At 32.6% G+C, this 16,089-nt stretch overlaps 1 protein-coding gene across 1 annotated transcript in view; it reads left to right on the plus strand.

Moving 5' to 3' along the window:
• Positions 1 to 16,089, plus strand: part of LOC110112466 (DNA gyrase subunit A, chloroplastic/mitochondrial) — a 111,757-nt gene that overhangs the window by 38,276 nt on the left and 57,392 nt on the right. Inside the window, exons 19-21 of the mRNA XM_028694993.1 lie at positions 6,857 to 6,922; positions 7,061 to 7,149; positions 9,608 to 9,656. Coding sequence (XP_028550826.1) covers positions 6,857 to 6,922; positions 7,061 to 7,149; positions 9,608 to 9,656 — 204 coding nt within the window. The remainder of the gene's footprint in view (positions 1 to 6,856; positions 6,923 to 7,060; positions 7,150 to 9,607; positions 9,657 to 16,089) is intronic.

Here is a 16,089-nt window from a genome sequence, read left to right on the forward strand (position 1 = left end):
AAACAGAAAAACTGAAAAATAAAATAAACTACTACATAAAATGACTTAAAATAAAACTCCTGATCCTGGCCGTCGATCTCTGGTGTCTCCGATGGCACACGTGTCGAAATTGCTGACGATGTCCTCATAATTTTCCCCAGGTGGAGAAAACTCGACCCCGTCGAGTAATCATCTGTAAAACTCCTGTACCACTCTAGTAAGCCAGGGTCCACTCACTGCAGCTCCTCCTGATCAATCCACATGTCTTCCGTCACCGATTTCCTTTTCCAATGAACCATGTACCTGCGGTGACCTTCTTCCTTTGTGGAAATGATCTCACTATTAATGCTTCAATCTTCTCCGCTATGGGTAAGTGGGGTTAATTGGGGAGTGGAGGTAGGCTGGGGGGATCTCACTTGGTGGGTTTTCACAAGGCTTATTTTGGAATTGGATTATTAGGGTTCAACTCGGGTCCCTCAAATGTTACTAGATCTTCTATATTAAATGTAGGATTGAAGTTAACCCTTAGGGGGTCCAGCATACAAGCATTACTATTTATCTTTGACATTATCTTCAAGGTCCGGGGCTTCTAGCATGCGACTTCTTCACGGAGGGATCCGTACCCTCACAAAGTTTCCAACCTCGAATTCTTTAAATCTTTTCTTGTGATCTGAAATAAGCTTATAATTGGATTTTGTTTGTTCAATTCTTCTTTTAGTTTCTTGATAAAGCTCCTGAAGATGAGATGCAAATGCATATGCAAAAGAACCGGTATGCATGACGAATGACAGGAATCAAGGCTTACCCAAAAGTTTTAAGTAGAAATAACTTTGGCGAACAATATACTACAAAACACACACAACATACTAACTCACACGAACACATAGCTAGAAAAGGTGGACGAGTCACGAGAAGGGGGGGGGGGGTCTAAAGTGTTCGGTCTAAGGGAACTGTTTAGGGGGAGAAATGAAGACATTCTTAGCTACTAGGACACTTATGTAGGTAGTTTCAGTTAGGGTCGACAGTGGTCTCCTAGTGGTAGTAGTGTAATCGAACAAATTCATCCAACTAGGATAGAGATGATCCTTATCATGGTAGGACGAGGCTAAGACGGGCAAAATGAATGGTCTAAAGTGTTCGGTCTAAGGGAACTGTTTAGGGGGAGAAATGAAGACATTCTTAGCTACTAGGACACTTATGTAGGTAGTTTCAGTTAGGGTCGACAGTGGTCTCCTAGTGGTAGTAGTGTAATCGAACAAATTCATCCAACTAGGATAGAGATGATCCTTATCATGGTAGGACGAGGCTAAGACGGGCAAAATGAATGAATCAGGAATGACACACTCGGCCAAATATAAATCTAAATGAGCAGCTCTAAAATTAGACTCTAATGAAACAAGAGGAGACTCATTGTTTAAATCGGGCTAAAAAACTTTCAGACTCAAAGTACGTGTCGAAATTGCTGACGATGTTCTCATCAATTATGATATTAGATTATTTTCTTTCTCAATCTTAGTAATATTTATCTTATAAATATCATATAATGTTTCTATAGACTATTAACTTATTCATATCATTAGGTTGTCACCTAGAAGCCTACCAATGCAAAATTGAACTCACTTTTTGAAGGAAAATATAAAAATATGAATTTCTTATGTTCAAAGCCTACTCTCCATCCTTCCTCCTCCCCTTATTTCCTCCATGGCTTCAGCTCCCAACTCTCTCTTTTTTTGGTTGCTGCAAGGGACAAAATTTTAAACTCAATATTATAAATAAAATAATTAAAAGAAAATTGACAAAAAAGAATTTTAAAAATAGACATAGTCGCTTGTTACACGGGTGACTAGTCGTTGACTTAGCCGACCAATCACAGGCAAATGAGGAAAAAAGGGGATGAATTTTTTTATATTTTAAATTCTGAACAACTAGCTGCCTATTCAAACGGTTGGCAGTAAATTTTTTTCCCCGGCGGACTTCAAATTTTTTGCAAATAAAAATTTTCTCCATTTTTTTCTCCGGCTAACAAATTTTCTCGCATGAAATCAAATTTATCCAACGAAATTAAACTCCGATGAACTTCAGAATTTCTCTAGCAAACAAAATTTTTGTGCGATGAACTTCAATGAAGAAAAGAAAAAGTAAATTTTCACATAAATTTTGAGAGCCCTGTTTTTTGATAAGCAGTTTAGTGTTTGCCGTGCATGAATGAAACGATCAATTGTTGGTAGATAAAGAGAGAAGGGATTTATAGCGAGAAATAATTGCTTTAGCTTTTCTTCCTTGATTTTGGTCGGAGAAAAAATTTGAAGTTTGTTAGAGATTTTTTTTTTGCCAGAGAAAAAATTGTTCGCTGGAGAGAAAAAATATTTGAAGTTCGCTGGGGAAAAAATTTGTTCACAAACAAATTGTAGTTTGCTGGAAAAAAATATTTTTGCTAGAGAACAAATTTGTTCGGCGTAGAAAAAATGAGAAAATTTTGAAGCTCACTTGAGAATTTTTTTTTTCGGAGAACACAATTAAATGTGAACACACGAGTTGCCAATTAAATTGGCTACTGGCTCGTTTGGAGCTATAAAAAAATTTCATTTTCTAAAATTTGCTTTTTTTATCATTTGCGCGTGATTGAGAGGCCAATAATTCGTTTAATAGGCAACTACAACAACAACCAAAACAACATCAAACCTTTATCCCACTACGTGGGGTTGGCTACATTAATCCTTTTTCTCCATTGCGTCCTATTAAAAATTAAATTCTCGTTTAAATCTAATAAATAAAGGTCATTCATAATATTTTCTAACCAAGTCTTTTTAGGTCTGTCTCTACCTTTTTTAACATAAGTCAAATCTAATACCTCTACTTTCCTAACCGGGTCATCGGAAGGCCGCCGTTTTATGTGACCAAACCATTAATGCGTCTCTCTTTAATCTTATCTTCTACTGGAGCTACTCCAACCTTTTCACGTATATGCTCATGTCGTATCCTATTTCTAAGGCTAAAGCCACTCATCCACCTGAGCATCCTCATCTCTGTCACACTTAACTTTGTATGCTTCTCTTTTAATGTCCAACATTCGACACCATAAAGCATTACAGGCCTCACCATCATCTTATAAAATTTTCCCTTAAGTTTGAGGGGTACTTTTCTATCACACAGCAAGCCTGATGCATTCCACTTCAACTATCCAACTTGAATTCTGCTAATAATATCCCCATCTATTTCACCATCACTCTGAACAATAGATCCAAGATATCTAAAACGTATACTCTTATTAATGACTTGATCGTCCAATGTCACAATCACCTCACTAGGTCTATTACTACTAAAATTACACTCCATATATTCCGTTTTATATCTACTCAAGCGAAAACCTTTAGACTCTAAGGTTGACCTCCATAATTTAAGTTTACCTTCAATTCCCTCTCTAGTCTTTTCAACAAGAAGAATATCATCAGCAAAAAGCATACACCGAGGTACATCCTCTTGCAAATGTCTAGTGAGAACATCCATGACTAAAGCAAAAAGATATGGAGTTAAGGCGGATCCTTGATGTAACCCAATCAAAATAGGGAAATACTTGGTCAAACAACTGTGTTTGAACACAAGTAATAGCTCCTGTATACATATCTTTAATGATTTGAATATAAGCGTTATTAACTGCTTTCTTTTCAAGAACTCTCCATAGCATCTCTTGAAACTTTATCATATGCTTTTTCTAAATCAATAAATATCATATGTAGATCCTCCTTATTTTCTCTATATTTCTCCATCAAACCTCTTAATAAATGTATGGCTTCCATAGTCGACCTACCCGGCATGAATCCAAATTGATTTTGAGAAACATTAGTATCACGTCGTAACCTATGCTCCATAACACGCTCCCATAGTTTTAAAGTATGACACATTAACTTAATTCCTCTATAATTCACACAATCTTGTGCATCAGCTTTATTCTTAAAAATAGGAATTAAAACACTTATTCTCCACTCATCTGACATCTTTTTAGTCTTCAAAACAGTATTAAAAAGTTTAGTAAGTCAAGAAATTCCTTCATCTTCTAAGCATTTTCACACCTCTATTGAAATATCATCACGTCTAACAGCTTTTCCACCCTTCATTTTCTTTAAAGCATCTCTAACTTCGATTTTACTAATACGCCGATAAAAACAGAAATCTTTATTATCATTTTGGGTGCTAAGGGCACTACAGTCAATCTTATTTTCACAATCTTCATTAAAAAGCTCAGCAAAATATCTCATCCTCCTTTTTTGAATATCATTTTCTAAGAAAAGTATTTTTTGATCTTCATCTTTAATACACTTCACTTGAACTAAATCCTTACTACTCCTATCACTTTATTTGGTTAACTTATACATATATCTTTCTCCCACCTTAGTATCTAATATATTATATAAATCACTAAAAGCTAAGATATTTGCATCGCAGATTGCTTTCTTAGATTCCTTACGAGCCTCTTTATATCTTTTCCAATTATCAGTGTTTTTAAAATTAAACCTATTTTTATGACAATTCTTCTTACTTTTAATCTTTTCTTGCACATTTGGATTCCACCACCAATTATTTTTAATAATAGGAACTTTTTCCTTTGATTCTCTAAGCACATCTTTTGCAATATTCCTAATATCACTAACCACTTTTTTTCACATAACATTAGCATCCTTATGACAGATAAAATCTTACTCTCAAAAATATTTTTTGTTAATATTCTTTAAATGCCCCCATCTAATCCTAGAATATTGTTTTACTTTATTTTTTATTTTCCACCCCTTTATCTTAAATTCTAAAACTAATATAAATTTTCACTCGGAATAACTTTACAATTTTTGCAATCTAAACTATCTAATTTTCTTATAAGAAAATAGTCAATCTGAGTTGTACTATATCTATTTTTATAAGTGATGAGATGCTCATTTTTTTAAATAAGATGTTAGCAATTAAAAAATGATAAGCTAAAAAAAATTTAATATAGTGTTGCCACCTTCATTTGTCGTTCCAAACCCTTGGCCACAATGAATGCTTTTAAAATCTACATCTCTACCAACATGTTTATTTAAATCTCCTCCAATAAAAACTCTTTCTTCAAGAGGTATCTTTTGTATTAATTCTTCTAAGTCATTCCAAAATTTTAATTAAAACTCATATTCAAACCGATTTGAGGAGCATAAACACTTATAACATTAACAATCTTAGCATCAATAACAATCTTTAAAGCTATAATTATATCTTCAATCGTATTAATTTTTATAACATTATCCTTCAAACTCTTATCTATAATAACACCTACACCATTTCTAGTTTGACTCCTACATGAATACCAAAGTTTAAATCATAAACTATCAATTTTCTTAGTCTTCTCTCCAACCCATTTTGTTTCTTGAATGCACGAAATATTTAACTGCAAATGAATCATAATATCTATTAATTTCATTAATTTTCCTGTAAGGGAACCTATATTCCAAGTACCTATCCTAATTTTAGTTTCATGGACTAGTTTCTTTGCCCACATCCGTCCTTGATGTGGGAACCCTTGCCTATTTAACACTGCACCGGGTGGCGGTGCAGCGGCCCTTGCACACTTGTCACTGTATTCAAGCCATACAGCACGTCGCTTTCAGGTTGACGCCCTAGCATCGACACAATTTCTTAAAGGATTTATGTTATTATTATTTGACATGTTTTACGCTGGCTGTCGACTACCTAACGCAGCCCTCCACTTTTCTCATCCAGGACTTGGGACCTGGCAACGACAGTGTTCTGTTTAATAGGTAACTGTGCCTATTTAATTTTTTATAGTTAATTTTCTTTTATTCTTTTCCTTATAGTATCAATTTTTAAAATGTGTCCGAGCTGCTGATTATGGGAAAATTGGAAGAAATGTGGGAATGGGAGTGAGTTTAATGCTTAGGTTTATTTGGATTTATATTAACTATGTTAGTAATTATCTAAATCCCTTTTAAATTAGCATCGTCTCTTCTAAATATGTCCTTGCATGCGCCTCTAAGTGGATAAAATCGATTTGCTGCAGTTCATTAGTCTTTTGTCACAGTAAAATCATATGAAACTTCATCAAAATGATACAGCGCATTTTATAAATAGTTTTGATTATTTTTGGGATGGGCAAAATAAGATATAATTTTAGAAGAAATTTTCACCTCACCTAATGGAAATTTTGTGTATTACATTGAATGCCCTGGCATTGGTACCCTATGATATGTGCAGATAGTGAGTACTCTTACTCTCATGTGATACCTGCCATTGCTGATGCAAAATTTGAGTGCTGTTAACATGAAGATGGGTAGACAATTTCGAATCCGCCAATGTGTCTATATAGTTGTTGATTGTTTTACAAATTTTTGCATTTGCAATGTTTTGATTTCCTCCTGTTTTCTTTTATCACCTTTCCATTGCAAGACCAAGTGGATTAGATGTGTTGTTGATTATCCGCAGAGTTATATTTGTCCTGGGCGGATCTCACTGCTCTTTCTCTGGAGTTTCTTGTTTAACACATGAAATTATAAATCTAGGATTCTTGTGTTTGTCAAACTCTCTTACTAGTTTTAATCATTATTTTATGCTGCATAAAGTGTTATCCTGTTATTTATTTAAATAAATGAAGAAAGTTTTGCATAACAGTTGCTGATATAGAGCCTTCGTAAATAACCAGCATCCCTTATCAATGGTTTGGATGTATGAATTGAGCATTGTTTTTGCAATTTGCTCTAATTTAATTCCTTTATGGGGTCTAACAATTGACTTTGCAAATAATTTATGCTAGCTGTATTCAGTTGATTGCGCTTGGGAACATACTATGTAGGAGTCATTGCTGCAATATGATATTTTTCTAACTACTTCCATTCAGATATTAGATGGAATAAGTGATATTCGGGATGAGAGTGATCGCACTGGGATGCGTGTTGTTATAGAGGTTTGACTCTTTTATAATTTTTTTTAATAATTTACTTCTGAAACTGCCAAATAATTCTTTTCTTTCTCAATATTAAAAATTAAATTTGTTCCTTATATCTGCTTCGTTGTAATTATTCTCTAAATGTCATTTATTCAGTTGAAAAGGGGTTCAGACCCAGCCATTGTGCTCAACAACCTTTACCGTCTCACAGCTTTGCAATCTAGTTTCAGCTGCAATATGGTAGGGTAAGAAATTCACAACCTGTATTTCAATGGAATTATGAGTGCAATTGCTTCTCAGTGAAAACCAAAAAAGTTCTTTCCAAGCTAAATCCAAACATTTAAGAAGAACCGGTTTTTGCGAATGATTGTCATATATAAGTTTCAATTCAATTGGTAATTTCTTTCTAGTAAAACTTTCAATTTTTTATACTCTTTGGCTAGGCGGTATTTTATTTCGTGATCATTGAATATGTCAAATATTTGAATTACTGGCACATAGATGCTAAGTTGATAAAGTTATGGCAAATAAAGAAAAAATTGTTGTTATTAAACTTCTTTACGAAGCTTATTTTAAGATTTTAGCGTGCTCTTGTTTCAGTTGCCAACATAAACTTTAATCAATACAGAAGGGGAGTTTTGAGATGGGTTTTATGAAATGAGATGTAATATGGGAGAGAAAAAACTGTTGTTATATAAAGCTTTGGTCTGACTGTTATTAAACAATCCAATTCTATTTGTTGGGGTGTCAATTCGTGTTTTTTTTTTGTTTCTAATTACGTGTTGAGCTTAAAACATTGATGGGAAATGACAACATTATGTATTTTATACTAAAATCGTTTCTCATTGAAGTCCGGTTTAGGTGGTTAAATGTTTTTTGTTCGATTGATTCAAGCTATCTAGTTGGTTCATATCTGGCTCCATTGGAGTTTTAACCTTATTTTACATCAAAAATTTGATGACCTTAATCTTATACACTTAATTATATTTATATGGAAGCCTGGAATTGTTAACCTATAATTGCAGGATAAAAAACATGTGAATTATGAAATAAAGAATGCTAAAGTAGTGAAACGAAGCGAGGGAACAAAATAGTTTTTAGATATGAGGGACACGTGAAAGTAAATTTAATTTCATAATCTATTTCATTGTTATTTATGACACTTGTGAAAAAATCAATGTCTCCATAAATTTTCCAGCAAGCCTTGTAATTCTCTACCTTATTCACTTCATTCCACCTTAGTGATTAGTCAGATTATTAGTACGATTTCATCAATCTGTGGTCTATTATAATTATTTTTTTTTTCTATGTCATCAATCTTTGGACTATTGTATTTATTATGTGATCATTATCCCTTGATTTTGTATGTTTTCTTTTAGTAGTTGTAAGATTTTATAAATATTATGCAAATGTTGAATTGAAATTCTTAGTAAGTTCTCTCCAATTCCTGGCACACTTTAATTGCTTTTGTGTCAACATGTATTCACTGAGCAAACAAGCATATAAAAAACTCACTTGTCCTCGCTTATGAAGTTGAGGATTGCCTGGAGTACATATCGTTGGTTGTTTTTCCTGTGCAAAGAATGGATAAAAAAACATACTTATGATGAATATGTATATTATGCCAATATCACATCAGATTGTGAACAATGTCTCTTGTCATATATATGTGTGTATATATATATATTTAAGGTAAATTATGTTATATGATTTTCATTGTAATGGCAACATTGAATTTACAGTGCAAGTGTCTTTAGGCAAGTACTGTGACCAATACAGACATTCTTGATTATCATGATTATCATTTAATTTTGGGGCTAATAAGATAATCAGTTGAGTGGTTCATGCTCATGAACTCCATACGTTAACAGCAATTAAGATTTCATTTGAGATAATTTTTTTACCGTTTTTTAAACCACCTTTCTAGTAGAAAAATTTTCAGTTCAAGAAATTTTAGTACTAAAAGTTGCTTTAGAAGTAGTAAGAAAGCGGTATTAAACAAAGCCTAAGATCATCCACTCATTTAAAGAAAACTGCATTGCAAGCATCTATAGCTTGGGTCAAAATTTTGGTACTCAAAATGAATGTAGTTTTGGTCTAGATGGCATCATAAAGGAACAGCAAATGTAGAGGGAATTCCCTATTGTAGGGAATGATGGATCACCGCACATTATGTCATTTGCGCAGATCTTGTGTGGACGTTAATACATCATTCCCTGTGTAGGGATTCTCAATAACTTTTCTATCAGATTTGGAAAATCTTTCATAATATTTATTTTTTAAATGTAAATGATGTATATACCTTCATTTTCATGGAAACGCATTACATTGTATCTCAGTGCCAGCGATCTATAGAAAACTTAATGTGTCCAATTCAAATTCTTGGTTTTTCACGATGACCTACTAATATTGGTCCTAAAAGGAATAAAATGAGAGGTGTGTAAGCATGCTATGTAGTTTTCTTTGCATGGAAGGAAGACCTTGATTTTACCATTTCCCCAACCCCTCTATTATGCTGTTATCAAGTTCATATCTTGTCAGTCTTATTTTTGTTAAGAACACTCGTGCTTTGCTGTATCATAAGTTTATGTGATTGGATTCTGCGCTGTACTATTTTTTGATTATACTGCAGTCATATTCGGTAACTATAAGTTTGATATGACAATTCTTATTTTGTTATATTGCATCCTTTTTTTTTTCTAGAATTCTTGATGGACAGCCAAAGCTGATGGGTCTGAAAGAGCTACTTCAGGTGTACTCTATCAGCCAAACACTTTTTAAATTCAGTTTTCTTTTAGTTTTAAACTGAAAGTAATTATTAATTTAGTAAACAAAATTTTGGTTGCAAAAAATGAAAGTAATTATTAATTTAGTAATATTTATTCTGAAACCCCCTTGATATGGCTTGGACAAATACTTGCATTATAATGCTGGCTGAATAGGAATGGATGCCAAAGAATTATTCACCAAACCGTGCATATGTATTTTGTAATCAGACTTGTGGCTATTGGCATCTAGACATATATTATTGTTTATTTTATTTTTTATTACCGTATTTGTTGCAACCTAAACCCACTTCGTTCATCGTCCTTATAATCAGTTCGTCTACACAATTTTGATAACTTGCTGTCATGCTAAATGAATTTCGGTGCTCATGTTGCTCAGACTTATGATTCGTTATTCCGGGTTTTAGAAAATGCAACTACCTAGACATGTTTTTTGCTCATGAGATGCTAGGCTGATCTCTCTTTCCCTCCTGCAAAATTGTTTCCTTTGTTTTTTATGCTTCGTTTGGGACGGCTTTCTTATTGCTTCTTAAAGCAGCTTTTTAATAGAAAAATTAAAATTTTTGTACTAAAAAGCTGCTTTAATAAGCAGTTAAAAAGCTGTCCCAAACGAAGCTTTAAGCTCTAGTTAAATCGTAATTGCTAACTTTGTTTTCCGGATTAAATTAATGTATTCTGCAATTGTCAATAGGTATATTTTGATTTTTTTTCTGTCTTATGTATAAATATATGGTCCGTATTATAGCTGTTACTCTACAGTTTTTTGGGTCTCAAAGGTTTCCGTCATCGATATTTACATGATTTGTTTAAAACAAAAGAATAATATTAGATTGTTGCATTTAATTACAAATCTCTCCTAGTTAGTTAATAAATACTTATTAGTAAGTTTTTATCAATAAAATTTGTTCTATGTCTTGTGAATATAGCATTTGGCGGATTATATGCAAGATATGCTTTTTAGAAGGTTGAATGTTACGAGTTATTTGCTAGGCTGGTCTGAATATATACAGGTGGTTTATTTGTATACTCTTTGCAGAAAGAATAACTTCGTCTCAAATTTGACCTGAATTAAATTAAATTAATACAGTTAATATAAAGATTATCTTTTTCGTTCTATTATTAAAAGTTTGATAAAATTCTATGGTGTTATTTAGGCGAGCAGCATTATAGTGAGTTTTGTAGAGCAGACCTTTGGAGTCAAACTCGTAGGATCTGAAATTGAGCTTCATCAACTGTGATGCCGTAACTTTAACGTCTAGGATTTTTAATGTTTATCTATCATATGGTTAAAAAAAAAAAACACAAATGGGAAACAATTGTGGGATCTAGGTTATTAAGCCAAAAAAATTTATCGAGGAAATGATAGATATTATCTCAATGGAAGTTCTCCGGCTTCAGACAATTGACATAAAATTAGCAATAAGAATTAATGATCACAAATAAACACAGTTAGAGCTTCAGGCAATTGACATAAAATTAACAATGAGAATTAATGATCACAAATAAACACAGTTAGAGCTTCAGGCAATTGACATAAATTTTTATTGTAATGAATTTGATTAAACACAATCTCAATTTTAATCCAATATTGATTAAATACAAAAAAATGTAGGAACAATGTTGTTGCCAGGTCTCAAGTTTTGGATGAAAAAAATGTAGGTTTGCGTTAGGTGGTCAATTGGCAGTGTAAAACTTGTTGATAATTCATGACATGAATCATTCAGTACATTGTGTTAATGCTAAAGCGTTCCCTAGAAGTGACACGCTATATGACTTGAATATAACGAGAAGTGTGAAAGGGTCACTACACCGGCATCTGAGTGCAGTGTTAAGTAGGCAAGAGTTTCCACATCAAGGATGGATGTGGGCAAATAAGCTAGTCCATAAAACTAAAATTAATATAAAAATTTGGATTATAGGTTCCCTTACAACCAAATTAATAAAGTTAGTATATATCATGATCCATAGAAAGATAAATATTTTATGCATTCAAGAAATTAAATGGATTGGAGAGAAGACTAAGGAGATTGATAGTTTAGGTTTTAAAGTATGTTATTATTGTAGAAGTCGTATTAGAAATGGTGTATGTGTGATTATAGATAAGAGTTTGAAGTATAATGTTGTAAAAATTAATAGAATTGAGGATAGAATTATAACTTTAAAGATTGTTGATGATGTTAAGATTATTAATATTAAAATTGCTTATGCTCTTCAAATAAGTTTGGATATGTATTCAAAATTAAAATTTTAGAATGATAGAAAATTAATATAAAAAATATCTCTTGAAGAAAAAGTTTTTATTGGAGGAGATTTAAATGGACATGTTGGTCGAGAGGTAGATGATTTTAAAAACATTAATGATGTCTATGAGTTTGGAGCGACTAATGAAGGTACTAAGACCATATTAGACTTTTTTGTAACTAATGATTTTGTAATTACTAATAATTTATTTAAGAAAATAGATGAACTTCTCATCACTTATAAAATGAATATAGTAAAACTCAAATTGATTAATTTCTGGTAATAAAAATAGATTGTTTATATTTCTAATATTGTAAAGTTATTACGAGTGAAAGTTTATGTATCCATCATCGTTTATTAGTTTTGGACTCTAAGATGTGTGAGCAGAATATAAAAATTAAAGTAAAACATTGTTCTAGGATTAGATGAGGACTTTTAAAAATATTAACAAAAATATTTTTTAGAGTAAAATTCTAGATCTTAAAAATTTTGTCTGTGTATGAGAAAGCTAATGTTATGTGTGAAAAAGTAGCTTGTGATATTAAAAATATTACAAAATATGTGCCTGGAGTATGAAAAGTAAAAACTCAGAATAGTAAGAATAGTTGGTTTTGAAATTAAAATATGCAAGAAAAGATAAAAAAATAAGAAGATTTACTATAAAAATTAGTTTAGATGTAAAAATTCTGATAATTGGGAAATATACAAAGAGCTTCGTAAGGAGTTTAAGAAAGTAATATGCGATGCAAAAATTTTAGATTTTAATGGTTTCTATAATATATTAGATACTAAGGAGAGTGAAAGATATATGTATAAGTTAGCCAAACAAAGAGACAAGAGTAGTAAGTATTTAGTTCAAGTGAAGTACATTAAGGATGAAGATCAAAAAGTGCTTTTTATTAGAAGAAGATATTCAACAAAGATGGATGGGATATTTTGCTAAATATTTTAATGAAGATTGTTAGAATACAATTGATTTTAGTGACCTTAGCATTCTAAATAAAAATAAAAATCTTTATTTTTATCGGCATGTTAGTAAAATTTAAGTTAGAGGAGATTTAAAGAAAATAAAGTATGGAAAAGTTGTTGGGCCTGATGATATTCCAATAGAGGTGTAGAAATGCTTTAGAAGATGAGCGGATTTCTTTTCTTAACTTTTTAACATTATTAATGATATTAAGAATGTTGCAAAAGAAATGCTTGGAGTATAAAAATTAAAAACTCTTAATATTAAACATCGTTGGTGGTGGTATCAAAATGTGCAAGAAATAATAAAAATTAAAAAGCTTTGTTTTAAAATTATTTTAAATGTAAAAACTCAAAAAAATTGGGAAAAATATAAAGAGGTCTGTAAGGAGTCTAAAAAATAATATGTGATGTAAAGAATTTAGCTTTTAGTGATTTATATAATAGATTATATACTAAGGAGATTGAAAGATGTATGCATATGTTAGCCAAGCAAAGAGATGAGATAAATAAGTATTTAGTTCAAATGAAGTGTATTAAAAATGAAGATAAAAAACACTTTTATTAGAAGCGGATATTCAACAAAGGTGGATGAAATGTTTTGATAAACTTTTCAATGAAGATTTTGAGAATATAATTGACTTTATTGACCTTAGCACCCTAACAAAAAATAGAAAATTTCATTTTTATTGGCATATTAGTTAAATTGAAGCTATAGATATTTTAAAGAAAATGAAGTGGAAAAGTTGTTGGTCCTGATGATATTCCAATAGAGGTGTGAAAACGCTTAGGAAATGAAGGTATTTCATGACTTACGAAACTTTTCAATATTGTTTTGAAGATCTTGTTGATGAGTAGAGAAGCAATGTGTTGATTCCTATTTTAAGAATAAAGGTGATGCAGAAGAGTGAGTGAATTATAGAAGAATTAAGTTAATGTGGCATACTTTAAAACAATGAGAGAGAGTTATTGAGCATAGTTTATGATATGATACAGATGTTTCTCAAAATCAATTTGGATTCATGTCGAGTAGATTTATTATGGAAGCTATACATTTGTTGAGAGGTTTGATGAAGAAGTATAGAATGAATAAGGATGATCTACATATGATATTTATTGATTTAGAGAAAAAATATTAATAGAAGATGGGAAATGTAACTCCTCCAACCTTTACATACCAATTCACACTTTCTAAATCCTGAATATTATTTAGCAATATTAATATTGTGAAGGGAAAGAAAATAATTGATGGACTATATTTGTGTATTAGAAGATTATCTTAGGGTGTTGATAAATAAGATAATCTAACAATGAATGCAATGTATATATTATGGGTGAAGGTCTATGCAGCATTCCTCTAGCTGTAAGATAAATGACTACGTAGTCACCAAATATTTTTGCTTGAGTAAAACTAAGATTGAGTAATAACTTCATAAGAATAAAAAATAAATATTTCATTACTTCCAGCTGATTGATGATTGGTGTATGTGCAAGGAGCTATACACTTATAAAGTTTTGCTATTAAAATCCTAAGCCTAAACTTGAGTTCATTTGGTTGTAAACATAATTGGAGTATATTCAAATATGTTAGTATAAAAATAGAGTATGTGTTGATTTTTTTTTTCATGCATGTCTAACATGCAGCAAGTATGATGATATTTCAATTACAACTTCATAGCAAAGGAACAGAATGGATCCTGGTCGTCTCAAAGATTTATTTTATTGTGGGCTCCAAAAATTCGGCCTCGGCCTCCCTGCCGTGCGATTGTTTGTGCTTTTTCTTTTGGCGAGGGATTTTTAACGGAATAAGTTCCTGGGTAAATTTTGGAAGGCAGATGGGTTTGTAGATAAGACACTACCCAGAGATTTCTCCCTCATTTTTTGCGAGGACTTTATGATCTGAGTTCTGGTTTCCTATAGACGCAAGCCCCTATAGTTAATTACCCCTCCCGATCACGAGAGAGAACTTTCGATTAAGGCTAGTCGTCAATCAGATACGTAATGAATACGTATCATCTTGCATATAGCAGCAGCATGAGTTTGGATTTGGGTATTTGGAAAGGTTTGAAAAATTTGATATTTAAAATAGGAAATTTCATCACCTAGCACTTAAAGCGGATGGTGGGGGAATGGATGATGGGCCCGATCAAGATCCCATGGTTTCGTCGTCTCGGGCCATCGTGGTCCCCCATCTACTTAGTCATAGGAGGTAGTCGACCCAACCTGACAGAAGGATCTTATAGACCTGGGATGAATGTTTTGTCTAAGGGGACAAATTTAAATCCACCTTACCTAACATAGGTCTTTGTGCCCTATCGATTATATCCTATTGATTCATGTCTCAAGGATTTGATGCCAATAAGGAACGCATTGGCTTTGGCCATAACCGGTATTTCGTGGTGCATTTGGCGGCAAACCACTTGGTTCAGAGGGCCCCGGGTCATAATCGTTTATTCTGCAGTGCCATTTGGCGGCAAAACCGCCGATTAGAGGACACGTACCACATTCTTATTGGTAGGAGATTGTTTGAGAATGGATCCTAGTGATATTTTCGACTAGACTTTTGGCTCTTTGTGAGCTGAAGTAAATTTTAATTTATCCACCTCGGCAAACTGTTGTGGAGGGTGGATGGATTTTTCTTTAAGTGTTGATGGATTTATTTCAATTTTAAATATTTGGGATTTTCTGGAGTTTTGGATTTTGAGTGGACTTTTGGGAGGCATTTGGAAATGCCTAAAATTAACCCCTCCGGTTGAGATCTTCAATCAACGCGGCCATCATCAGGCTGTTCAGGGTCATTTCTCTTTGTTGATTGAACCCTGTCAACTCGACCAAGCTATTGATCGAGGATCGGGTTTCGTAGGCTTTGTGCCCTTGTTAGTGAATTCTTCCTTGTTAGTGAATTCTTGTGATTATAGGCCTTGAAGGCCTAATATGAATGTATAAAATGAATATCTCAGTCGACCTCGTGATCGAATATTCATTTAAGGGTTCGAGCCTTGTCAACTCTCGCTTTCCTGCATAGGAGGATCGGGCTTGAACTTGAATTCACTTATTGACCCGTGCAGCATCCCTAGACGTCACATGTGTTTCTACATCATGCTCGTCGGGGTCCATGCGGGTGTTTGGGGCCATTTTATAATTGAACCCTGTTAACTCCTTTTATCTACTTAGAAGGATAGGGTTCAAATT

The sequence above is a fragment of the Dendrobium catenatum genome, unplaced genomic scaffold, assembly GCF_001605985.2.
Source record: "Dendrobium catenatum unplaced genomic scaffold, ASM160598v2 fragScaff_scaffold_621, whole genome shotgun sequence".
In the NCBI taxonomy this organism is placed as follows: domain Eukaryota; kingdom Viridiplantae; phylum Streptophyta; class Magnoliopsida; order Asparagales; family Orchidaceae; genus Dendrobium; species Dendrobium catenatum.